Below are 25,793 nucleotides of genomic sequence, written 5' to 3' on the forward strand. Positions count from 1 at the left end.
GTCTGTCAGGATCTACTGTGCAAGGACAGTTGGCAAGGGTCGCACAGCCTGTTTTAACGTCTGAGCAGAAGCCTCTGGCACTCTAATCCTGTCACAGCAGTAGGGGAGGGCGAGCAGCTTTTCTGAGGTAACATTTAAAGGTAAAGGTAAAGGTTCCCCTTGACAATTTTTGTCCAGTCGTGTCCGACTCTAGGGGGCGGCGCTCATCCCGCTCTTCAAGCCATTGAGCCAGCGTTTTGTCCGAAGACAATCTTCCGTGGTCACAGGGCCAGTGTGATTTAGACACGGAACGCTGTTTACCTTCCCACCGAGATGGTACCTATTTATCTACTCGCATTTAACATTTAACATTTAACATTTAAGGCCCACATTAAATGGTGGGAAGATCAAGTCAACACCACACAAGATACCTTTTTGTTGAAAGTGAAGTCTGTATTAGGCAACTTTCTTTTCTCTCTCTCTCTCTCAGAAGATGGGAGCATTCAATGCTGAGTTCAGCCTCACCTTCAAGAAGTCAGAAGGCAAGGCTTAACTCTTCTTCCTAGCAGGTGGGAATTTCTACTAATCTCCAGGAAGGTGAAGCAATGTAACAGGCAGAAAATTTCCACAGAATTTCAGTCAATCTGGGGCCACTTAACGATAGATCCAATCAGGTAAAAATTCTATATAAAACTAAAACTGAGGCCTACGTGATCGTTCTACAGTCATTTGCCCTTCTGCCTGTTAACGGTTTATTCAAAACTGAATTTTTAAACATTCTATGGAAATCTACAAAAAGTATGGCTCTTAGTTATGGGTCTGGCCCCATCTTTAGTTCACACCATTCAAAGAAAGCACCCCCTGACACCATGTTCCAATTCTACAATGGCATGGCGAACAAGGAGATGTCTTGTTCAGATATGCTTTTGAACTGATGTTTTCTGTATAAAACAATACATCCCACTGGATACTCTGAGAATGAAATCTTTGAAAGCCCATTACATTGTAATTTTTGTGACTGAATGGTCGCCACAAGCAGTGTGATGTAATGGATATAAGTAAAGAATTAGGACTTTGGAGTCCCCAGCTCTGCCATGGAAACTCAATGTGTGTGTGTGTGTGTGTGTGTGTGTGTACTGGGATACCACTCCTTAAATATCTCACTCAATTTGAAAACCCTATTAAGGTTGCTATAAGCCAGTTCTGACTTAGCAGCACGTAATAGCAAACATGGAACAGTGGAAATAATAATAAAATAATAATAATAATTCACGGTAGACCGAATACTTACACTTAATTGGATGTTCTGTGATGTGAGTTCCTCTGCCTTCTTCTCCAGGGACGACACCCAGAGCTTACGTTTCTGGCGGCAGCGGGAGGCGGCAGCACGGTTCCGCTCCAGGAAACGCTGCCTCCGTTCATCTGGATCTTCATCCACTGTGCGTCTCCGTCTGCCTCCTGTGCTGGGTGTGGGCTGTGCTGGGGAAACCTGAGGGTTTAAGGACAGAAGGAGACGACATGAAATAAACAAACAAGACCAATAAGCCAGCTCATGACTTATCAAGGCAGCCTTTGAAGATCTCAGCACTACTTGGCATTGAGGCAGAATGGAATACCGAGTGTTTAATTCTGTATCTTAACTGGTTTTTATTACTAGGCTGTCATCAAACAGAGCAGCAACTCAAGACATGTCTATACATCTTTATGTGGCTCAGGATCAAAGTCTGGAAATGTTGCTTTTTCTGGACTACAACTGCCAGCATCCCCCATCCATCATGGCCAAGAGTTAATGGGGATTCTAGGAATAAAAAATAAAATAAAATAAAATAAAATGCTTTTCAAAACTCTTATCAGATTATATTAAACACCAATTCAGAGGATTATATTCTTTTTACTTGGTTCTGTGTATGCTAGTAAATTAAAAAGAAGTTTTCTCAACGGTTTTATTATTATTTATTATTACTTTTATTTATATGCCGCGTTTCTCCCAACAAGGGACCCATATCTGTGCTTCTTTCCCTGTATAACCAACACAGTCACAAAGAATATGCCATCCTTTTATCATTTTGTTAGGGAACAAAGGAAATGAACGGTCAGGAGCAAGAACGGACCTGCAGGTACCCAACTTCATGCTACCTCACCAAATGGGTTCCGTAATTATGCCAGGCCAGTTTACACTTCACTGATACTCACTGTCAGTCAGGCAGCATATGGATAGTAAAGTTCTGGAAGCCAATCTAGCTGACAGAGCAGGTGGTGGTTTTGATGGAAGGCTGGCATTTGGTGAGCTGGCAGGACCAAATGGGGTGCATTTAAACCCAAGTAATTAAAACAGGAAAAGAGACAGAGGGAGTGAATATCTCAAAATATTGTTTCTATATTCCAGGCTCTGTTCCTATCGTCTGTGATATCTGAGTGGAAAATGCCTGGCAGCAATGACGAGAGAAGCAATGGAATATAGGACAGATCTTTACGCCTGTTTAGGAGGTCCAGAACTCTGTAAAAACCTCACATATTCTGCAACAAGAAAACCCACATTTGACAACTGGAAAAACATATGCAACTGAGATAAATGCACATCACATTTCCCATGTTTATTCTGATAAATGCCAAATCTAAAATTTTAGTGTAGGGTTCCTGGCAAATCAGAAAATAAACTGGTTCTCATGGGGGAAGGAGAAAGGAGCATTGGAAGACAAGGGTCTACAGCGGGTTTTACATAACATGGAGATCTGTAAGCCATGCAGTTTCCCACCTGATTTGTGCCACTGCTACTACCGTTGAACTGTACCACTGCTGGCTAATCTCCTGCAGATTTTATACAAATTGCCCTTTTCCCAATGCACTAGCAGCAAGGTAAGATGGATCTGTACCAGGATTTCTAAAGAAGGGAGACCCTTCCTTATACAGTGGTGCCTCGCTTTACGATAGCCCCGCATTACGACGAATCCGCTTAACGATTTTTTGCGATCACAAAACGATGGTCTAAATGGGGGAATATCGCTTTGCTTCAGGAACCGATTCTTTGCAAAACAATGTTTTTTAAACAGCTGATTGGTGGTTTCAAAATGGCCACTGGGTAGTTAAAATGGTTCCCCACTGTGTTTAGGGACAGATTCCTTGCTATACAGGCAATGAAAATGGCCACCGTATGGAGGATCTTCGCTGGATGGTGAGTTTTTACCCCATTTGAACACACTGAATGGGTTTCAATGCATTTCAGTGGGGTTTTTATTTTCGCTTTAAAATGTTTTCGCTTAACAGCGATTTTCCTGGAACAGATTATCGTCGTTAAGCAAGGCACCACTGTATGTCATTGCTCCTGGGGCACTAATTGTCCCCAAGTACATGGGATAGGCAACTTTTGGCCCCTCCAGATGTTTTGGATTATAATTCCCACAATTTACCACTTGCCTTGTTGGCTAAGGCTTCTGGGAGTTGAAGTCCAAAATACCTGGAGAGACAAAGATTCCCTGGTTCTACCCCAGAGTTTAGCCACCCTTTCTGTAACACGCCAGTTCTCTCTCGCCCCACCCCCTTAATCCCCTCTGTGTTTATGCAGACCTGTGGTTGGGCTGGAGAAGGTGCATCAGGATGCTGGATCAGGACTTGACCTTGTTCAGGATGAGACGTGACCATCGTACTTGCTGAACCGACCACCATGCCACTGCCGTTCAGGGACGACGTCACTCCTTGTGTCAGACTAGCTTTTAGCCTCTGTCAGGGAACGGGGGGGCAGGAAATTCAGAAAATGAGCAGATTCCCCCCTGTGTTCTTTAGAGGTTTTTTTATTTTATTAAAAACATTTTATTAAGTGCAATTAAACTACGCTTACAGCTTGGTTGCCCATGACCAATTTAACACTCCTATGTACATATAAATAACTATATATTAGTATACTGCTTTTCATGCAGTCAGTCATAAAAAAGAGGGAGAAGAATTGAAGAAATAAATGGAAACCAGATTGCATCCAAGTTGCTGGCTTCAGCATGGTCTCTTTGTTTCTGTCCTTCTTGAGGCCGTTTTCTAGCTAATGACATTCTTTTATACCATGAGTCACTTGTTAAATCCTTCCTCTCCTTCCACCTTTTCATAATGTCTTGTCTGGCTATAAACAACAAGGATGTTGATAATTCTTTAAGTCTAGTCTTGGCCTCCAAGAAGATGCTCAAAAGGGATGCCACTGGATTTAGGGGAAAACATCATTAACAATACAGTTAATCTCTTTGCTAATTCTGAACCAAAACAGTGAAATAACAGGATATGCCATCATAGATGGCAAAATGATCCTACACTACCATGTCCTTTTCACCCTAAGTAAGATATATTAACAGTCACATGTGCCTATTTTGCTAGTATAAGGTGGCATTACTATATTAGCCTGACAGACATTTCGTGATACGAGGCTAAAACTGATGTACATGCATTATAAATTCAGACCTTTGCCCAGGGGGCATCCAGAACTGTCATCCCCAATATACATTCCCAGGTTGGTTTCATGCTAGTCATGGAGTAGCTGTTTAATGTAGGAATATTTTACAGATCTCAGGAGCAAGGCCCTTTTTTCCGTGGTCATTTTTAGATTTTCAAAGCCATGGAGCAGCTCACTGGCATTTCCCTTTTGACTGTTTTCAAAAGTATAAAACATCCCATCTGACATCTATGCATCCAGATACTGGGTGCAGGTGGTACACTTTCTGGTATGTGTTGAGTCATAAGGGGATGAGCAAGTTAGCACTTTTCCACCTTGCCAACTTATTTCATCTTACCCAGGTGGTAGAACAATGGGTGTAAAAGTACGAGAGTTAAGTGGGAGTCCTGAGTATACTCCTGTACTGCAGTGAGTCTTGGACCCTTTGTGCACGGCAGGAGAGAAAGTTGAACACGTTCTGTGTGCGTTGTCTCCGATGCATTTTTGGTATCACCTGGCAGGACAAAGTTCCAAATAGAGTTGTCCTAGAACAAGCTGGAATTTTTAGCATGTATACATTACTGAAACAGCGACGTCTACGTTGGCTTATGTTGTGAGAATGGCTGACGGTTGGATTCCAGAAGATCTCCTGTATGGAGAATTAGTGCAGGGAAATCGCCCCAGAGGGAGACCACAGCTGCGATACAAGGATATCTGCAAGCGGGATCTGAAGGCCTTAGGAATGGACCTCAACAGATGGGAAACACTGACATCTGAGTGTTCAGCCTGGAGGCATGTGGTGCAGCATGGCCTCTCCCAATTTGAAGAGACCCTGATCCAGGAGGCTGAGGCAAAGTGACAGTTCCGAAACCAGTAAAATAAGGGAGCTGGACAGGGGACAGATTGGATTTGTCTTCAGTGTGGAAGGGATTGGCACTCTCGAATTGGCCTTCTCAGCCACTCTAGACACTGTTCCAAGACCTCTATTCAGAGCACTTTACCATAATCTCTTGAGACTGAAGGATGCCTACCTACAAGTGGGAGTCAATATTCTAAACCTTCTAGTCTAAATTTCCAGAGTGCATTCTAAGAATGGAATTGTTGTTGCTGTTGTTATTGAGGAGGTTTTGAGGCAACATAAGACAATTTTCCCTCTTGATCCTATTTCCAGTTCTATAGACACCCATTGCTCTTCTTTATCCTGTTTTGGAAGTGAAATCAGCCTGCACAGACGGTAAATGTAATGATAACACCATATGTGATTAGATTGTCCTAATCCCCCCTTTTTGCTTATTTAGGAACCTTAAGAATTTGGTTATGCATGTTTTTTTTTGTTTTTAATTTGAAAACACAAACTTGCCAAAAGCAAACCACCACTTTAATATAGTTTCTCGTGTTGATGTAAGAGATAAAATCTGCAATGACAAAAAAGTCAGTTTGGGTAGCGTTGCCATTTTAGTGGGTAGGACTTTGCCTAACCACAATAAGTCTCAATGTGGATCATCTAAGAAAATCTCATTTTATTTGGTACCATAAAGGTTTAAATTGTTTTTCTTGTTTTTCTTGTTTGTTTTTGGAATATTGATACCTAAGCATTTAAATGACATCATCTTTTTATTGATATGTGCAATTAACTTTAAATTTAGGGGGGGGGGTCTGGTTGCGTACTACGTAGTACCTAAGCAAGGAGCCCCCAATTCAGTGCAGTCACTATAAAGACCTGCGGTATCCCCATATTACAGTGGTACCTCGACTTACGAACTTAATCCGTATTGGAACAACGTTCGTACATCAAAACGTTCGTAAGCCGAAGTACCATTTCTCACTGAAATGCATGGGAACGGAATTAATACGTTCTAGCATTTCAAAAGGCAAAAAGCAGGGGGAAAGGGCTGGAAATTTGAATTTCCAGCCCTTTCTTTTTGCCTTTTTGCAGGGAGCCATTTATGAACAGCTCCGTTGGCAAAAAATGGCATTGACTTGCAAACGGAGCCTCAACCTCGTTCGTAGGTCGAGCTCCGTTCGCAAGTCGATGCCAATTTTTGCCAACGGAGCTCTTTGTAAATTGAAAAGTCCGTATGTAGAGCTGTTCGTAAGTCGGGGATTGACTGTATTTGAATTCCTCCATTATTATCTTTGCTTCTCATACTGGATCTGACAAAAAGACAGATACATCACTTGCAAAGAGACTTAGTTTATGAGATGGATCTCTTGGGTAGATATCTTTTATATTGCCAGAGGTTCCAATGCAATGGTAAACAACAATGGGGGAGAGCAGACACTCTTGCTCAGTTCCTGTCTGCAACTGAAATCTTTACTAGTATAGCTACTGATTTTAATTCTAGCTTTTGAATCAGTGTAGAGCCTATCTATTTGACCCAACTCTGGGAGGCAGTGGAAGATAGGAGGGCCTGGTGTGCTGTGGTCCATGGGCTCACGAAGAGTCGGACACGACTAAATGACAAAACAACAACAAGAGCCTATCTATACATTTAAAAAAGTTTTTGCTACATTTTCATCTTGTGTAGAATTGTAATCAGGAATTTCTGTTTGAGATAATCAAATGCTTTCTTTTGCATTTAATGACAGAATTGCTTGTTTCCTTTGTAGCCAGTTCTGGTGAATAATATTTAACATTCTTCTGACTGAATCAGGTAACTGTCTACCTGGCATACATTGTATATTCTTTAGGTTTTTGATCGCATGGTGTTTTTTTCCACTTGGATGGTTGACCACCTAGTTTCCTCATACTCTGCTCAAGATGTTCAGTAGATTTTACAGGGATGTAAGCTTTTGGTAATGAGGAATGGCAAAACTTCTTAGGATACGTGACTAAATCCAACAATAGTTTGAGTGGAAACCGCGTCTCCTTGCTTAAGTCACAGCATCCACATTTCACTCATACCCACCTGTTTATTTACATTTATTTCTTTCATATCTTGCCTTTACCCTGACATAGTGACTCAATGTGGCTTATGAAAACAATTTTAACAAAAACTACTTACTATGAAGTACAATTAAACATACAATAACATGACCAAATTAGGACAATTAAAAATGTTTCATGGGGAAGAAAAGTGCAGCTTCCCCCATTAACTATCACTCTCTCGGCAGCCTACTCAGTTATCAAAAGGCTTCCAAGCTTTCTGCCCGCCAGCAGAAGTCAACAAAGAAGAAGACAATCGAGACTCCTGCTGAAGAGAGTTTGACAGCCTGGGAACAGTCATTGAAAAGATCCCCTCTCATCCTCTCAACAAGATGTATTGTGAGACAGAGCAAGAGAAGGGCCTCTCTGGAAGATCTTATAAGCAAGAGTGGTTCAATGGGACAAGGTGGCCTTCTCATGCTCAGTCTCCCAAGCGTAAATGGGATATAACAGTAAAAGGTGCAGCAAGGGTGGGTTGGAAAAATCTGGTTGTGCTCATTTAAACAAGTGAACAGGTTCTTCACTAAGAGTTGAGGAACATTTTTTCAGCCTGAACCTGGTCTGTGTAAGTAGGATGAAGGTCACAACTTTGCCCCTCTCACTGTATTCTTTTGGTTCAGGCAACAAGGCTAGAGGCCGTGGCCAGGACACCCCCTTCAAGAGTGGCTGTTAAGAGGGTTTCTTTTTAATTTTACGTAAAAGGTGAGAAGACACATAGCCTGCCTTGTCTTCCAGAACTGTCAGATAAACAATCCACTCTGAAAAGCTCTATGCCCATTCATCGGCTCTACAAGCATACAACCCTGATCTTCCAACTTTTCAAGGGAGGAGGAATAGGCTTGTGAAAGCAGGGAAACCTCACACCCAGAAGGCAGAAGCATAGACTCGATGGTCACAGAAGGCAACTCACCATTTTAGCTTCTGAGTGCATTGGCAGACCGGAAGGGGAAATGGAGCCACTGCTGATCACGGGAGGGCCAGGAATACCAGGAATGTTTGGCACCACAGACATGGGCCTCGCCAACTGCAGATTGGAAGAGGAATGAAAAAACACTTACTTAAGGAGATTACAAAGAGGAGAGGGGGAAATGGCCTGAGGAATACAATATATTAGAAACCTCACTATAGCATTTTGACAGAAAACCCAGAAACAAAAAAACTGCCTAACAGCAGAGTGATGCCACGGCCGTTCTGAGGAGTCAGAAACCGTAGGACACAGGAAATTCTTTCCTTCTTTCCTCTCCCCTCTGAGCCATTCTGCACACTTCAGTTCAGCAAATCCTAGCAGTGAGCCAATCCTCTATCTGTATGGTACATTTATGTGTTGCTTTATTCCAGCCTCTCTAAACATACAATCTTCCCTACAAAAAAACAGCCAATACTATTGCAAGGACAGGGATGATGGAAGTTGTGATCCAAAATACCTGGAGGAAAGCAGGCAATGGAAGGCTATTTTACTTGTTTAAAATGCAAGAGTACAGGACTTTCCATGTTCATCCTGAACATCTGTCATGAGTAATACAGTCCTCAGAAAATCTTTACCATGATATTAGACATTGCTAGTGCCAAGCAGAAAATCTGGGAATACAGGAATTCCAGCTTAAAGCCTGTTTGTCTACTAAGCTCATCATGACATCATTTTAGGAGATGACTACCCTTCAAAATAAGTGTGATGTAAAGATCAATGTGAGTCTAGCACTATGGAGGCTTAGGTTTAAATCCTCACTGTTTATGAACCTCACTGAGTGATCCTGGGCTGATCATCCTCAGCCTAGTCTACACTATAGTGTAGTTTTGATGCACAAATGAAGTAGGGAGAACACATACAGTTCCTTAGAGGAAAGGTAGAATAAAATTGTACCATTTAAAGTGCTCCTGAGGTCACTTTTGGTATTTATTTTCCTTTCTACAATGCTCCGTAAGTGTGTCTCCTTCTTTCTAAACTTTTATGATAGATTTAACTAACATCCAGAGCAGCTGAGGGGAGAAAATGATGGATGGTTAAGTAGAATTAATGTCACACTGTTAAAATATTCTGGAGAATAGGCAGCAGCTGTGCCAGTTACACGATCAGAAACACAAGATGCTCCCAGTTCCTCAGAACACACGCCAGATCTCCTAGATTGTACAAGGCTTCTCCTCAGCTACCCTCAATTTCCAACACGTGGCGGAAACTTTCTGAACACTTCCAATGGATGCAAATGTTGCATCTCAAAATACACCACCCCTGGAATTTGCTCAGTCTGTACTGTGAGCAAGAGAGTCAAAGCAAATTGTACCAGAAGGTCCTCACGCTTGTCACTCACAGATCTCGAGAAAATTCATGTGCAGATATAAAAGCTAAATAGCCATTTCATGCCCTGAAGAGGCCAAGGAGGAGTGTTTCCTGGCTTGGAAAGGCCAACATGTTCTCTGCAAGCTTGAGTGATCTCAGCATAGAGTGAGCTAATCAGAGAGCCTGCCGTTCCCAGCCCGGGTGCCAACAGCGTCAGCCATCTGCTCAGGCCGAGGCTTGGTTTGGAGGCCTTATCGCCTTCGCAATGGGGTTGGCAGGCACAGCTACCTTGCAGGCTGTGGTTCCCTCCGCCTCCTTGTCCTCCCCCTCCAGCTCAGACTCGTTCCATACCGAGCGGAAGTTGGGGCGAGAAAACAGAGAAAGATGGAGATGTCAATTGTGTAAATTAAAGTGCCCACATATGCTCTACAAAAGGGAAAAAGCTGTCCCTTCCTTGATCAAAAGCGACCATAACAGAAGCTTCAATTACCGATATGACAGAAGGCATCTGAACGGGAGGGCCAGGAAGGACAGGCATGGTCTGCCCATTCACAAGGTGCATGACAAGGGGTACGGAGCTGGTTGGAGACCTGGAAGGCAACAGAAATAATACAAACTATATTCCAGATGGTCTGTACTTTCAGATATCCTTCCCCAACACCATCAAAGACACAAGGGGATCTCTCGGACAACTCAGAACACCATCCCAACATACTTCTAAGCTGTCTGTAGAACAACTTGGGCATCAGTGCAACGGCAAAAGAAGCTAGGAGGGAATCATCACATGTCTCAATTCAGCCGACTGGTCCCCTTTGCCAGGGTACACATGGGCTGCAGAAGCTCAGATACTCCCAGCTTGCCTTCGTCCACTCAAGCTTAGACAGGATTTGGCTTGGACTTCCATATCGGCTGACGCGAGGAAGACAACCTTTGAACTGGCAGCCAACATCTGATCTTGTGATGGATCAGAGAGGGAGAAATGAACTAGAGGAGAACTTTCAGCACCACCCGTTGAATTACAACAGTTTTATACTGCAAGAGTAGGCTATCAAATGGACTTGTACAGTTGGCAGTAGCATTTTGACCACCATGGTGTTTCTGTAACTAGCTACGCTGAACTGAAGGACAGCTTTGCTAAGTCAGGTAAAGGTAAAGGTAAAGGTTCCCCTTGACAATTTTTGTCCAGTCGTGTTCAACTCTAGGGGGCGGTGCTCATCCCTGTTTCCAAGCCATAGAGCCAGTGTTTTGTCCGAAGACAATCTTCCGTGGTCACATGGCCAGTGTGACTAGACACAGAACGCTGTTACCTTCCCACCGAGGTGATACCTATCGATCTACTTGCATCTGCATGCTTTCGAACCGCTAGGTTGGCAGGAGCTGGGACAAAGCAACGGGAGCTCACTCCGTCGCGTGGATTCGATCTTACGACTGCTGGTCTTCTGACCCTGCAGCACAGGCTTCTGCGGTTTAGCCCACAGCGCCACCACGTCCCCCCCTTGCTAAGTCAAGGGAAAGGCAAAAGCAAAATTGTTGCAGTGCTTTTGAAGTTTCCCCTTTCGCTTCTTCAAGAATCTCTCAGCTGGCTCCCAGTAAGTGACCCACTCTAACAACTTCTAGAGCAAGCCATATTCATAAGGAGAGACTATCCACTGAGCATCAAAGAGCAGGGGAACAAAGAAGTCTTCCAAAGATACCAGAACTCTTAGCTGAAGCAGACTACACCTGGGAAGAGGCCTTTCCCCACTGCAGAAATCGGAAAGTTTTGGTCCTCTAATATGCTTTGGATATGAGCTGCAGAAGCCCTTGCAGCATTGCCAATAGTAAGAGATTATAGGAAATTCGGTCTAAAATGTCTACAGAGCCCAAGATTTTCCCCAACTTTGGCTGGAAGAGAGAGAATCAATTCTAGAGGCAAACTGGATCCAAACTTGATATTGCACAATAAAGGCCTGCAACTGTCTTCTGGTATGTATGTGTATATGTGTGTGTGATCACTAAGCAACTGCATCACAAAACAGCCAGGGCATCACAGCAATAGTGATCTAGGACCATTTTGTGGCTCAAAAATGCTGCCTCCCACAATGGCCTGTCATAAAAAAACCACCACTATCAGGAGACAATGAGATGCATTGACTTGGCTATTTGTTGATGAAGAATGGTGTGTCTTCCCTTTGTGACAGAGCTGCTCCTTGACCCTAGTCAGAAGCTGGCTTCAGCTGGCTGTGGAAGCTTGAATAAGCTGAAAATTCAGGGAAACAAGGGTGAGTAGGTATGACTTTTCTAAAGCTATAGGGAAGGGAGGACAATAATAGTTCAACTAGGAAGGCTAGAGGCAAGAGCTCTCCAGAGATCAAAGCCTCCATTGTTTACAAGAAGGGGACTAATTTCAGGATTGATCCAGAGACCCTTTAAATGGGAAGATCACAGAGATTGTGGCTGGAGCATCAGCTAGTTGAAAAATGGCAGACATTGGATGTAGCTTAAGCCTGTTCCTTCCACAGGGATGGAGAGGATGAGATTCTTCTACAAGTCTATTGTTTTTAACATAACATCCAAGCCAACTCTTTGGGGTTACAGGATCCTATCCTATCCCTTGTGATTGCTCTGATACAGTTGTATATGCAACTGACATATTCTGAAATTTTTAAGACCAATCTTTCCATGAAGAATGGCAAACTCTTCAATAGTTAATTGACCAGTAAATCTGGAGACCCTCAGCTCCCCCTCTCTTCCCCTACCCCCTCCCTGTACTTTAAGCTCCCATCTTCCATCTGTTTACTTACCCGAGCTGTCTGTTGGAAGGTGGTGCTTGCGTGATGACAGAGGTTGGGGAAGGGAGAGTGGGATGTAATGGGTCATAGCCCAAGTGGAGTGGCAGCGACCCAGGACGTACAATGGTTGGAGTCGGTGTAGAAATGATAACGGGTTTTGAAGGACTCTCCTAAGAAACATGCACACACTCAATATCAGACATTATCATCTTAGGCAACTGCTTACCAATCTTCATAATCGTCAAGACCAACCCTCATGGGAAAACTGAAGCCCAGAAACAAAGCAACAATTCAGTTTAACAGGATGTGCAGAAGTCGTAAATCCTCCACGAACAAGCACGAGACATTTTTAAGAGGCTGCATAAATGTCCATTAGCCCACTTCCAGAATGCCCAGCTTAATTCTAAAGCTAAAAAGGCAGAGTCTTTAACTGAGGAAACCAAATTGGTTTAAGAGGATCATGACCAGAATAAATTCTGAAAGTGTTACGTAATCAAAGGCAATGACTCACACTCATTAGCTCTAAGCATTAAAAGAGGTATCGTTTTATTCTGCATTACTTTCCATCAAAAGGACAGAAGGCAGTTTGAAAGCAACATATACAGCCTTATCAGACACTAACCAAAAAACAGTGCAATCACAGAGGGGAAAGGTGGATGAAGAGAACATGTCAGAAGCTGGACATGGACCTCAGAGGGAGATGGGGAGTGATAAAGTTATTTCCTTTCACTAAATTCCTCAAGGATTCTTTGAAATTTGAGCAGGAACAAAATGGCTTTTCAAACAGCTTTGTACAGATACAGCCAGAAAACTACTTTAAAAAAAAGATAGAAAGCTGTCACGGGCAGATACTTACCTGGATGCTGTAATATTTTCTAATCTGTCACACACTCCTGGCTCTGCAAACAATCTACTCTAGATTTGTGTAACAGTTTGTGCCGAGACAGCCATGAAACCTCACGCTTTTTGTGTGTTTCTCTTTGGGTGCCCATCTTACAAGGGAGGTGGAAGATGCCGATGGCCAGCTCTCATTTAACGAGTTTGGAAGCAACCATCATGGTGGAAATGATAATCTGAGTACAAAGCTAGTGTGCCCCTGGCCAGAAAGGTTAAGGCTCGGAAAGCTGTTAATACCAACCAAGCTTCCACAAGCACCAGTTCACCCTCTCAAAGCTCCTTAACATTCACAGGCCTTATTCCGATGCTTCTTGGTCTCCAGGCAATAACCAGTAGGTGCCTGCGTCATGGCTGGCAGCCTCAATCAATCCCCACTGGGGACTGCATGAAGGTCAACACATGGCTGGCTATGGCTGGTCAAGGCCCTTTACCTATAACCACTTCTTGAAACAGAGACACCAGTTCTTCACTGGCATGACCACATGATTCAAAATAGATGGAAAATTTCTCTGCATGATCTCTGTGTGTGTTTGGAGGGGGCACAAGAGAGAATACATTCTTCTGAGCCCAGTGTATCTCCTGTGACTGTGCCAGTGAGGCCAGCAATGATAATGAATATGTCTGCTTTTTTTTTTAATACAACAGGGTAACTTTTTCTTTAAAGGGAAGAAACCCAATGCAAGCAGATGAAGAGACAACTCACAGCAACTCACCTTCTCCTTGGCCTGTGGTGATCGTGGACTGGTTACAGGACTGTCTGGAGGAGAAGAATCTACTTCCACTGGTTCTTCCTCTTTTATTTTAATTTCTGGAGTAGATGGGAGGGACATATCCAGGGGACCCGAACACTAGGGAAAGACAAAATGCCTCTTTTAGTGTCCTGCCATTACAGTGCGTCGTAAGCACCGTGTACCTGCAGGCAACCGCATGCCACCTTCTAGCACAGTTTGGAAAACAATTAAGTGCAGTAACCCATCTTCCAGTGGGAGTCATTTCCACTGGAACTGTAATGTATCCTTGGTGCACACCAACTGTACTCTCTGCCTCAACTTCAAAAGGGCTAATGCATGGCTGGAAAACCTGATGTCCTCCAGATACCGCTGGAATCCCATCATCCTAGTCATCATGGCCAATGCTGAAGAATCATGGGAGGCATAATTCCTTGACATGGGAAGGGGGAATACTAACCACTGAGCTAACACCAACTTTTCCAAAAAAAGGATAAGTAGAATATGAAATTTCACTCTTGCAGTTGCAAACATGGCATTCCCTGGACTGGGAGAGTCTACTGTAGTAGAGGAGAAGCAGTCTGAATGTCTTCCCAGGTGAACATTTAGTTAGATGTCTGTTCTAGACATACATACCAAAAATGCTTATTAATTTAGGAGTGAAGCATTTCTGAGATTCTGCACATAAGACAACAAACACTCTTTCTTCTTCTTCTTTAAATAGCTTTGTTAATATAAAAACAGAGCTGAAATGCCTGCCAGTCACAAAAAGGCACTCTCATTCATAGAAGCACTATAGCCCACTATATAAGTCATTCTTGAATTATTGCTTGATTTATCAAAAGCCAACAAGAGAGCCATACAAGTTATTACAAATCTATGTCTGCCCCATTGTAATAAAACCTAACCACATGCCTGAACCTGGCAGCACGCCACCAGCCCTCTTCTCATTTCAGCAGCGCGGCATGGCCTTTTCCAATTTTGTCCACAGCGGCTTGCTGCCTCCCTAGGTCTATGGATCACAGCGACGGCAGAAGGAAATGGCAAAAACCTGGGATACAGAGTCCTTGTGGCAAAGTGGGAAAGAGAAAACAGCTTATCAAGTGGTCTTGAAGTGATCAAAAGCAGCACAAGGCCTCCATAAAGTCTGTGGACAGAGTTTGCCAATATGATGGAGGAATAAAAAAACAGGGCATAATGAATTGTTTAGAAGCATCAGGCAAGGGGGCAATCCTTTGAAGTATTCAAAGTCAGGAAATTGTTTTCAGTAGCTACCTTGTATCTTATCTTTTCTCCTTACTTCTTCTCAGTCCTTTAGTGCCAGTTCTTCAGCTAACGGAGTTCATCTCATTATCTTTCCTTGATATCTTTGCCTCACTATTGTGACTAGCTCCAATCCAGGCTTGTCACCTTTTAATAAGTAGTGTATCTGGCACCAGCCATTAAGCACACCAGACCCAGTGGCTAAAGAGTGAAAATGATAACTTTTATTTACCTAAGAACATTAGACTGGGAACAAATTTGAGCTCAAGTTTTTCTTCAGCTACAACAACCAATTAAGGTAATTCATACTCACAGGTTCCTTAGCTTTTTCCCTAGCTTTAACCTCTGCTCAATTCTAAATTCCCCCTTTTCATCATAACCCTTTTTTTTCCTTTTCTCCCTCAAAACCTCTGGGCTCCTCTCTCTTTCATTATTCCATCCCTCTAGACCCCTGATCATCAACCCCCGGTCCGCGACCCGGTGCTGGTCTGTGGCCTGAGCCAGACCGGGCCGCGAAGACAGACCTCCCTCCCCCCCCACAGGCACTCTCCTCCCCACAGCTGCTTTGCGCACATGCGCATGTGCACAAAGCACGGGCGAAGGCATGGATCCCCAACCAAGGAAGGCAGGGGGTGGATGGGGAAAAGAGTACTGGGTCCTTGCAAACCCAAAGAGGGCAGGCGGAGTCAACCTAAGAAATGTGCTCAAGGGGGAAGCCAGCGAAGAGGGTAGGGATGGACTGTAGAGGCGGGGACTTCCCCCCCCCCCCGAGTGGCACGGCATGGCAGCCAACCAAGCGGGGCACGGGGCTGGCCAATTGGGAGAGGCGCGGGCCGGGACCGAACGCCTCGAATCCTTGCAGGAGGAGAGGGGCGCCTCAGAGCTGACTGTTTCTCTCTGGAGCTGGAACCGTGGGTTGGAGACACGGCGGCGGGCAGAGGCACAAGTGAGTGAGCAGCTGGAGGTGGCGTTGCTGCTGCCCAGCTAGCTCGGGGGTGCCCGAAGAGCTGGAGATGCCCGTGAAGACCAAGACCTCCCTCCCAGCCTTGGGCCACACGCTGAGGAGGAGATGGTGATGATGACGGCAGAGGGGCCCCGGCCCAGCTGCCCCTCCTGCCCATGCCCGGCAGGCCATTGTCTGCGCAAGGGATGAGTCAGCCAGCCAGTCACCTGGCTTGGAGAGCCAGAACCCGCCCCTCCGCCACCACATCTCCCCCGGGAAAAGACGGCGGCCAGCACAGCAGACAAAGGTGCCCCCCACCGCTCTTCTTGCCGCGAGCACACCGAGTATACCGGCCAAGCAGCAGCAGCAGGTGAGCGAGAAAGAAAGCTGAGGCCGGGGCACAGGCCACGAGTGTCCCGAAGCATCCTGGTGGGGCTGGATGGCCGCCTTTGTGCATGGAGGGAAGGTTGGTGGTTGCTTGTGAATGTTGCCACCTCCCTCCCGGATGCGGAGGCGGACTGGGCCGTGAAGACAGACTCCCTCCCCATGCACTTCCCTCCCCACAGTTGCTTTGCATGTGTGCCAGCGCTGGTGGGCACTCCCGCACCGCTTTGCATATGTGCCCAAGTGCCCGTGCGAAGGGTCGGCGCTCCCCCAATGCTTCGCGCATGCCACCTGCGCGGGAGGGGCCCCACCACTTTCCTCGGAGGCTCAGCTGGTCCGTTGTCCGAAAAAGGTTGGGGGCCACTGCTCTAGACACTTCCTCCCTTCAGGCTCCAGAATAGGCTGACTACATACACCACCCAGCCAATCACATTGTTACCCTGTCTAACAAATGGATTGGCCAGGGTTCCCTTCACATACTTCCCCCATTAGAAATTACTGCCCCATTGAGAGCTTTGAAACAGTTCTCAATAAGGAGCAATGGACTCATGAGGACATTCCAATTTTAAAAATATTTTATTTATTTTATTTTATTTATTTAACTTATATGCCGCCCACACTACCCGAAGGCCTCTGGGCCTTTTATTTAATCATTTTAATCATTTGTTCTAAAAAACATCTATAATACATAGTTCACCACATACACAACTCAGTAAATCACACTGCTACTGTGTTAACAAGCGGTCAAAGTTCCCTTCACAACTATCCATTGTGTGTAGCTTTTTAGGTCACAGATGTGACCATTACCTATTTCTAGTTACTTAAGGTGTTCTGTTATTCTTTTCAAAAACAACAACAAAGATCCTGAATCATTTGCATGCAAAGTATACGTTCTCCATTTGAACTTTCCAGCTCGCTTTAGTAACAATTCAAATCTAAATGTGCTTATGCAGAAGTAAAAAATCACTGATTTTAGTGAAAGTCTGTATCTTAAGAACTCCAGCCCGAAAGTCCCTTCAGATTCTGAAATAAGCACTGATAACAGCAGTCATGCTAGCTTGTTTTTGTATGGTTAGTGGTTTGCTAATTTGTGTTTCACATCCCCACTTGTGAATAAAAGCATGCAAAGTGAAAGCATGGAAAGGTTTTAAAGTTTGAGCATAAAATAAGTCAGACTGAAGTTGAACCTGGACAAGACGGAGGTCCTGCAGGTGTGTGACCCTACTGTCTGTGGTTTGGGGACCTCCCTTTCTTTTTTGGGGGCTGTTAAGGATGAGGTTTGCAGTCTGAGCATACTCTTGGACACAGCACTATCAATGGAGTCTCAGGCAGTGCCTTTGGTCTGTTCTGTTCTGCCTTTTCCCACCTTAGGTGGATCGCCCAGCTGTGTCCCTGCTTTGACAGCGGGTCCTTCCTGAGATTAGACTACTGTAATGCTCTTTACCTGGGGGCTACCCATGAGGCTGCTACAGAAACTTCAACAGCTGCTTAATATGGTGGCCAGATCACTGTGTGGAGTAAATAAATACACCATATCACCCCCATTCTGGCCACCTTGCATTGGCTACCTGTCCATTTCCGTGCCAGCTTCAAGGTGATGACACTGACATATACTCTAAATCAGGGGTGTCAAACTCAATTTACCTGGGGGCCGCTGGAGGCAGAGTCTGGATGAGGCTGGGCCGCATCAGTTTTTCCACCAAGTGGAGCAAGAGCCCGAGGAAGCCGCCCAGGAATTTTCTTAGCCCAGCTGGGGCCCCAAGGAGGAGGAGGAGGAGGAGGAGGAGGAGGAGGAGGAAGAGGGGCACACGAGCCCTCGTCGCCAGCCATGACCCCCTCCGGCTCCTTCTTCACTACCACCACTAGCAGCAGCAGGGGGATGAAGAAGCGGAGAAGGGAGGGAGTGCCGGCAACGGCCTACCGTGGGGAGGAGGGCATGATATAAAATTTTAAAAAACCTCACAGAATCGCCTTGCCAAAGGAGAAAAGCCCCCACCGGTACCCATGAAATTAAACAGAACAGGGCAGGGACTCCCACAGGTGTGTGTGCATGCACGCATGCACGCGCACACACACACACACATGCACACACAGAGGTCCAGCAACCTTCCTCTGGGCCCCCCCCTCAAAAATGCACTCAACAATAGCAGCAGCTACCCCCACCACGACAGAGGTCACTGATCCTGAAAGAGGCCCTAAAAGAGAAGACCAGGAATCAGGTCATCTCCACGGTGGCCCCCGCTTCTTTGGAACAAACTCCCTCCCAAAATCTGCCTTGCCCCTTCACTGGGGATCTTCAAAAGATTTCTGAATTTCTGAAAACATGGATCTTGAGACAGTCATTTCATCAGCAGAGTGCAGAGGTTCCTTCAGCTCTTAAGTTATAAATTCCGCTATCTTGTTTTTATTAAATGTTTCTATGTAGTCTTTTTTAGTTTAATTGAGTGATATGTTTATTTGATTTTTCTATATTGTTATCATGGTTTTGTGGTTATTATTTAACGTATTATTGTTGTCTATTTTGCTGTGAAACGCCCAGAGTGACCTTGGTAGTCAGATGGGTGATATACAAATTGAATGAATGAATGCATGCATGCATGCATGCATGCATGAGTAAGTCTAAGATTAATTTGAGATCTGTGATCAAAATCTAGTTTATTAAGAAATGCTGCCTAAAAGGCGTCGCTGCATCTCACCTGTCAACCCAGAAAAACAAAGAAAAAGAGGTATTCATGAAAATTAAACTTGAACGGTCATTTTAAGGGGTGGAGCTTGACGTACTGGCCCATCACACTATCCTCATCTAGACCACTGGTTCTTAACCTTTGTAACTCAGATGTTTTTGGACTGTAACTCCCAGAAGCCTTCACCATCGGCTCTACTGGCTGGGGTTTCTGGGAGTTGCAGTTCAAAAACACCTGAGTAACCCAAGGTTAAGAACCACTGATCTAGACAACTATACTGACCATAATCTTAAATTGTCTGGATATGGCTACATAATTACTGCAGAGTTTGCTAATACAGTAATTTCAACTTGGAAATTTAATTCACTGATGACAATTATTTTAATGAAAATTATAAAACTGCTTGCTTATATTAATAAGGCATTAGTAATGATTTTTTAAATTTAAAAATATCAATCATAATAACTTAAAAATTCAAAAGTGAAACGCCAGCACTTAATTCATTAACATTGTTGATGTTTAACCATTTAAACACTGAGAGGTACAGTAGCTATTTCAGATTCTGATAAATAATTTTAAAAAAATTATTTCTAAAACTTTTGTTTCTGGCATTCTGTACAAGATCTACAAAATACTAGAATGTGGACTGCGTAGGGAAACATGCAGTAAGGTGAGAACTATGATTTCAATGCACAATAGAAATATCTGCTCTTTTATCACCTTCAAGTAATCTGTGGAGTTTCAGCAGAAAGGTAGAAGAACCGCGTGTGGGAGCCTGGAGTGGCAGTGAAGGTGCGGCTTCAAACATCCATTCAACCAAGAAGCCCACCACCTGCTCTCTTTCAAATTAAATTAACTCACAGGAACGTTATGACAAAACTGGTGTTGTTGTTGGAATGCACAAGGCATGGCCATCCTGATGCCATTCAGGACAAGGTGGGATAGCTTGGGTCCAAGCCACCTCAAGGACAGGGTATCTTTTTATGAGCCTGCCTAGGCATTAGGATCATCATGGGAGGCCTTTCTCTTGGACCCACTACTCTCACAGGGGCCTTTGGTGGGGACACAGAAGAAGAAAGGCCTTCTCTGTCACTGCTTCCAGATTTTGGAACTCCCTCCCACAGGACACTAGGCTGTCCCCAGCTTTGCTGTTCTTCCACAAGCAGACCTTTTTCTTCAGGCAGGCTTTCCCTAAGTGACTGGCTGTCTGAGAAGGATTTTTTAATGGATTGTTACACCTTATTCCTTTGAACGTATTTTGGAGTTGATTTTGTTTGCTGTTTTTAGCTTGGTATTTGTCTGACTCTTTCAAAAATATTTGGAAACTTACTGTATTTAGCTCTGAAATATTGTCTTTTAATGATGCGAGCCACCTTGTGTCCTTTTAGGAGAGAAAGGCAGGGTAAAAATATTGTAAATAAACGAACAATCGTTAAAAAAGGCTGCCTCTATCGGTAGGTGTTCTTCTGAACATCACACCTGTTTCACTTCCCATTCTATGTAAAGGAAGAGTCCTGCCGGGGAATAACAGAGGGGATAACACCAAGAATATATGAACTGCACACAACTGCCAAATTGACTAAGAAGGCCAGGCACCCACAAAACAGCAAGTCTGGAAATACCAGCTCCCTCTACATTTAACTACAAAAAAACTCAGCGGCTAGAACTCTCTAGGAGAAGAGAATAATCCCACACCAACTAAAACTAGCACCAGCAACTGGTCTCAATTCGGCCAAATGTTCAAAGCATCTCATGAATGTGCTCAGCACTGCCCTGCCAAGTTTTCTGAATAGCAAACCAGCTGGAACTACATATCCAGTCAATTCTAGCAGGGGTAATTCTTCAGCCTGCCTGGAAGTAGCCAAGCTTTGAACTACTGCAATCTCCTGGGGGGAGGTCAGAAATGTTAAGGGGTGAGTCATATTTAACAAGAAGCAAACTTTCAACAATCTCCTCCTAACTGCAGTGACAGCTATGAAAGCAGCACAACAACAGGATTATGGGTGGCCTTAACATTTTAAAATATCTGGCTAGACTGTGGGCTGTCAACTGTTTGTAAAGTGAACCTCCAAATGAAAGTCAATACTACATTTTAGGGGCATAATAATAGTAACGGAAAAGAGGTGAGAAACCCAGAATAAGCACAAAGTCGCAAAACCATGTGACTGTGAAAGGAAATTGCAGCAAAAACAGCATGTATGACCAAGACATGGTCAAGATATACAGCATATTATTTTTACTTATAAGTGAGAGGGATGAAATACATAAAGAAACACCCCATGCATAATCCCCTGATGATTTCTAGGTGAACATTCTGACTTTCTCATTCTGTCAGGCTTTTGGTCTATTCTTTTACTCCCAAAAAAGGCTTCTTTTTGCCCTGTTTCAATCTTCCCTGGGTTTCTCCCCTTCACAGCCTTTTTATATTACAGGATTTTAATGATGCAAACTGAATTAGGGAGAGCGTTTCAAGAAAACGAGCCAGGATAGAAATACTTTTAAAATGAATTATACAGCTCTGAATTTTGAAAGCGAGAGTGTTTGAGAAGATATTTATGTGATACAATTTCCACAGTGATTTAGCTGAATAGCAAGCCAACTGAACGCAGAGGTCTTTTTACTAAACAAATTTCAGTCTGATATATATTTTTTAAAACACAGATGAACAAATTGGTTGGAACCCAGGCTCCACGTACTGCAAAAGGCAAAATACATCCCCCCCCCAAGCATTCTGGAAGAAAACCTTGGGCAACATATTTTTGGTTTGATTTCACTACTTCACTCGCTCCTTATGTAGCTTCTGCAAAACCAGGCTTGAGCTACGCCCAGGATGCTTTCCAAAGCTTCCAACAACTAATGAAGCCAGTAAACCATTCCCCTCCCATTCTAGGTCTCATCTTAAATCTAGCAATAGATGTGAGAAAATCTCTCTACTAAACCAAGATGGAAAAGATTCCCTTTTTTCTCAGGACCACATGCTTGCATACTCAGGCACTAGGCAACTTAATGTTCAGACAGAGACTAAATCCTATGGCAAGGCATGTCTTTCTTTTATCTTTCATAAAGCTTGAAGATCACAACTGCCATCATATGGAATAGGACTCAAGAAATTTGGGTTCAATTTTTACTTGGTCATCTATCTCATTAACGACCCTGGGTGAGCCATAGTGACTCAGCCAGATTTACAGTGGTGCCTCACTAGACGATGATAATCTGTTCCACTGAAATCACTGTTTAGCGAAATCATTGTCTAGTGAAAAGCATTTCCCTATTGGAATGCATTGAAACCTGTTTAATGCATTCCAATGGGGAAGAATCGTCGTTGTCTAGCGAAGATCGGCCATAGGAAAGCCGATTTGCGAACCGCCGATCAGCTGTTTAAATAGCGGTCTTGCAAAGCTTAGGTCCTGAAAACATCTGTTTTGCAAGCACGGAGGGAGCTGTCAAAATCATTGTCTAGCGAAAATCGGTTTGCGAAGCAGAGCCCAAACACTGTCTAGCGAAATTCCCCCATAGGAATCACTGTTTTGCGAATCGCTATAGTGATCGCAAAAAGTCAATGTCTAGCGAAAAAACTGTCATGTGGGGTAACTGGAAGGATAAAATAGGGAGTCAAAGAGCTGTGTAAGTATTTTTGAGCTCAGTGCAGGGGAAACAGGTTCAAATATAATAAATAAATAAAGGTTGGACTTAAAGTAAGTTGTAGCCATAACAATAGTAATGATGATGTGCCATCAAGTCAATTTTAACTTATGGTGACCCTTTTCAGGGTTTTCTAGGCAGAGAATTCTCAGAAGTGGTTTCCCATTCTCTTCCTTCTGGGGCCACTCTGGGACTGTTTAACTTTTCCAAGACCACACAGGCTGGCTCTTTTCCTGGAGGCACACTAGAGAATCAAACTCCCAACCTCTGCCTCTGCAACCAGATACCTAGCACATATTACTGAGCTATCCAGCCAGCCGCAGCTGGAATAGGACCACTGAATTAATGAACCTTATGAAAAACTCACCACTGATTTAAGAGGCTAACTCTAGTTGAAAATTATGCCGGATTTCAGCCAATATAATATAATACCATTGCCACTAATGCAATGTGCATTACTTTTTCTTCCAGAATTTTCTAGGAAGACAAAACAGTAAGTTTTTTGGGGGGAAAAAATTAAAAACTTGTTTTAAGGCCTGTCTTCCTACTTTAAAGCAAGGTTCTATTTCTTTTGAACAAATAATTATTCTTCTAGGATAGTGGTTTCCAACCTTGGGTAACTCAGGTGTTCTTGGACTGCAACTCCCAGACACCCCAGCCAGCACAGCTAGTGGTGAGGTATTCTGGGAGTTGTAGCCCAGGAACACTTGAGTTACCCAAGGTTGGAAACCACTGTTCTAGAACAGCGGTCCCCACCTTTTTCGGTCTGCGGACTGGCAGGGGAAGGCGGGGCACCCTGCACTTGTGCGCATGTGCAAACGGCAGCCTGGCGTTCGCATAGGTGCGCACGCTTGTATGCATGTGCAAATGGTGGCGCAGCACTTGTCTGGTGCACTTGCACTCGTGCACATGCGCAAATGGCGGTACAGCGCTTGCACAGGTGTGCTGGAGTGCGCTTGCAAGCACAAATGGGCTGTGTGGGGGTGAGTGCATGCAGGCGGTGGGGCGGGAGGTCTGTCTCAGCGGCCTGGTCCTGCTCACGCCACGGACTGGCACTGGGCCGTGGACTGGGGATTGGGGACCTCTATTCTAGAAGACAAGAAAAGCACATGAAAGACTAAGGTTGTAGCCATGTGGACCATGCAAGGTCTGAGGCTACTTTAGAGAAATTTTGGGTTTTTCTTTTATGCTTTCAGTTTTATGCTTTATATTTCCACTTCATTAAGGAAATGTGGGCAGCAGTAATTTGCCCAATTGGTTTGATGGTAAATAATTCATTCATGTCTCCCACTGTTCCAGTCAATCAGTGCAAATGCATCAAGATGAATGACAAGCACTCAGGCATTTAACAGTCATGGTGATGTTATTCAGACTACCTGCATTCAGGTTTCTGCTGTTTCCCATAGGCTTGGAGCTTGTAAAGGAACATCTGATAAAACAACAGGAAGCAACAGGCAGGAGGTAATTCACTGCAGCTGTGCAGCTCAATACTAGGTTCATTGTGAAGGCTAATGAGTTAATTGTTCAACTCTCTTTCCTCTTTTTCTGTTCTCCTCAAAGATTTTCTTGAATCACTATGCTTAGCCTTCTCTGTGCCAAACTTTCCACTTGTTATAAAGAATGGCAAAACTGTGATTCCTGCTCCAGGGCTCACAAACATCCTGCAGGAGTAGTGTGTCTCTCCATCTACCCACCCATCCCACCTTCAGTGAATCCAGTGCTTATGAAAAAGGCCAGTCTCACCTTTAGAAATAAGTTTTCTTTATGATCCACTGCTACAGTGGTTTCAAAGATCAAGCCATTTCAGGATAATCTCTCTGGACAGAAAGCATATTCTGTCTGGCACAAGCTCTGCTGGTGCCAACCAAATATTTAGTGCTAGCACAGAATTAGAAGACAGTTTTCTAAACTTCTATTTCCCACCATCTGTCATCTAGAGCAGTAAGACACAGCAGCTGTTCCCACCCAAGATGTCCTCAACCATCTCAATGCTATGAGCAAGCGGGGAACCACAGTATGCAAAACACACAGAGAAAGGGCCAAAGCCTAATGTTAGAAGCCACCACTTTGTATACAGCTGGTGTCTCGGGCTCAGGAAACAGAGACAGGACAGACCTCTGCCAGAGAATGGGGAAAGTTGCTCAAAGTGAAGGCAAAGGAACCACTGGCCTGACTCCATAACAGTATAACTCCATATAATCACTGCATGATGTAGCCTCCTTCTGACACGTAGTTTTAGAAGAACTAGCCATGCTAGTCTGTGCAAGCATATCAGGCACAATTTTTTAAAAAGGCAAAAACATTGTGGCACCTTGAAGACTTAAGTGCTATATTTTAATGTGGGTTTTCATGGATCAAATCTACCTCCTCAGAAATAAGAGTGGCATCTGTCATGATGCTGTCCAGTGCTGCCTACAAAATATAAGGCTGCATGAACCTCAACGTTGGTCATGTTTGGTAATACTGATGCTTCCATCTTTGAGGAAAGGACAGAACAGCAAGTCTCTCTACAGCTCCTAAATTTTAGCCCAGATAGGTAACATGTGCTTTCAACTCTTACTTTTTTCTCATCATCTTCTGTGGCCTTCTTGAATTCATGCTCAAATGAGCTTGCCAGCTCATTGAAAAGGCCTACTTCCTCACAATTCTTTAAAAAACGAGTTGGTGTCGGTGTCTGATCTGTTCAGGGAACAAAAAGAAAAAGACAATTAAGACATTTATTTTAAGAAATCAGAGCGACAATTCAGACTTCCCAGAACGAGAAGCCAGGAATAGGTATTTCAAGTAGAACTTCCTACTATGCTAGCCACTGAACATCCCCCTGGGATATGACAACACCCGGCTGTCAGATCCTTCCACTCCGGAAGCACCACTGTATTGCTTCATCAAT

The 25,793-nt window shown here is 44.1% G+C and overlaps 1 protein-coding gene across 1 annotated transcript in view; it reads right to left on the reverse strand.

The window, feature by feature from the left end:
• The window catches only part of ATF7 (activating transcription factor 7), a 112,205-nt gene that overhangs the window by 5,991 nt on the left and 80,421 nt on the right, over nt 1-25,793 (reverse strand). The window contains exons 4-10 of the mRNA XM_072991107.2: nt 25,464-25,582; nt 13,973-14,107; nt 12,375-12,532; nt 10,082-10,181; nt 8,227-8,340; nt 3,544-3,696; nt 1,271-1,468 (exon numbers count right to left, since the gene is read on the reverse strand). Coding sequence (XP_072847208.2) covers nt 1,271-1,468; nt 3,544-3,696; nt 8,227-8,340; nt 10,082-10,181; nt 12,375-12,532; nt 13,973-14,107; nt 25,464-25,582 — 977 coding nt within the window. The remainder of the gene's footprint in view (nt 1-1,270; nt 1,469-3,543; nt 3,697-8,226; nt 8,341-10,081; nt 10,182-12,374; nt 12,533-13,972; nt 14,108-25,463; nt 25,583-25,793) is intronic.

Source organism: Pogona vitticeps, chromosome 2 (genome assembly GCF_051106095.1).
Source record: "Pogona vitticeps strain Pit_001003342236 chromosome 2, PviZW2.1, whole genome shotgun sequence".
Lineage (NCBI taxonomy): Eukaryota > Metazoa > Chordata > Lepidosauria > Squamata > Agamidae > Pogona > Pogona vitticeps.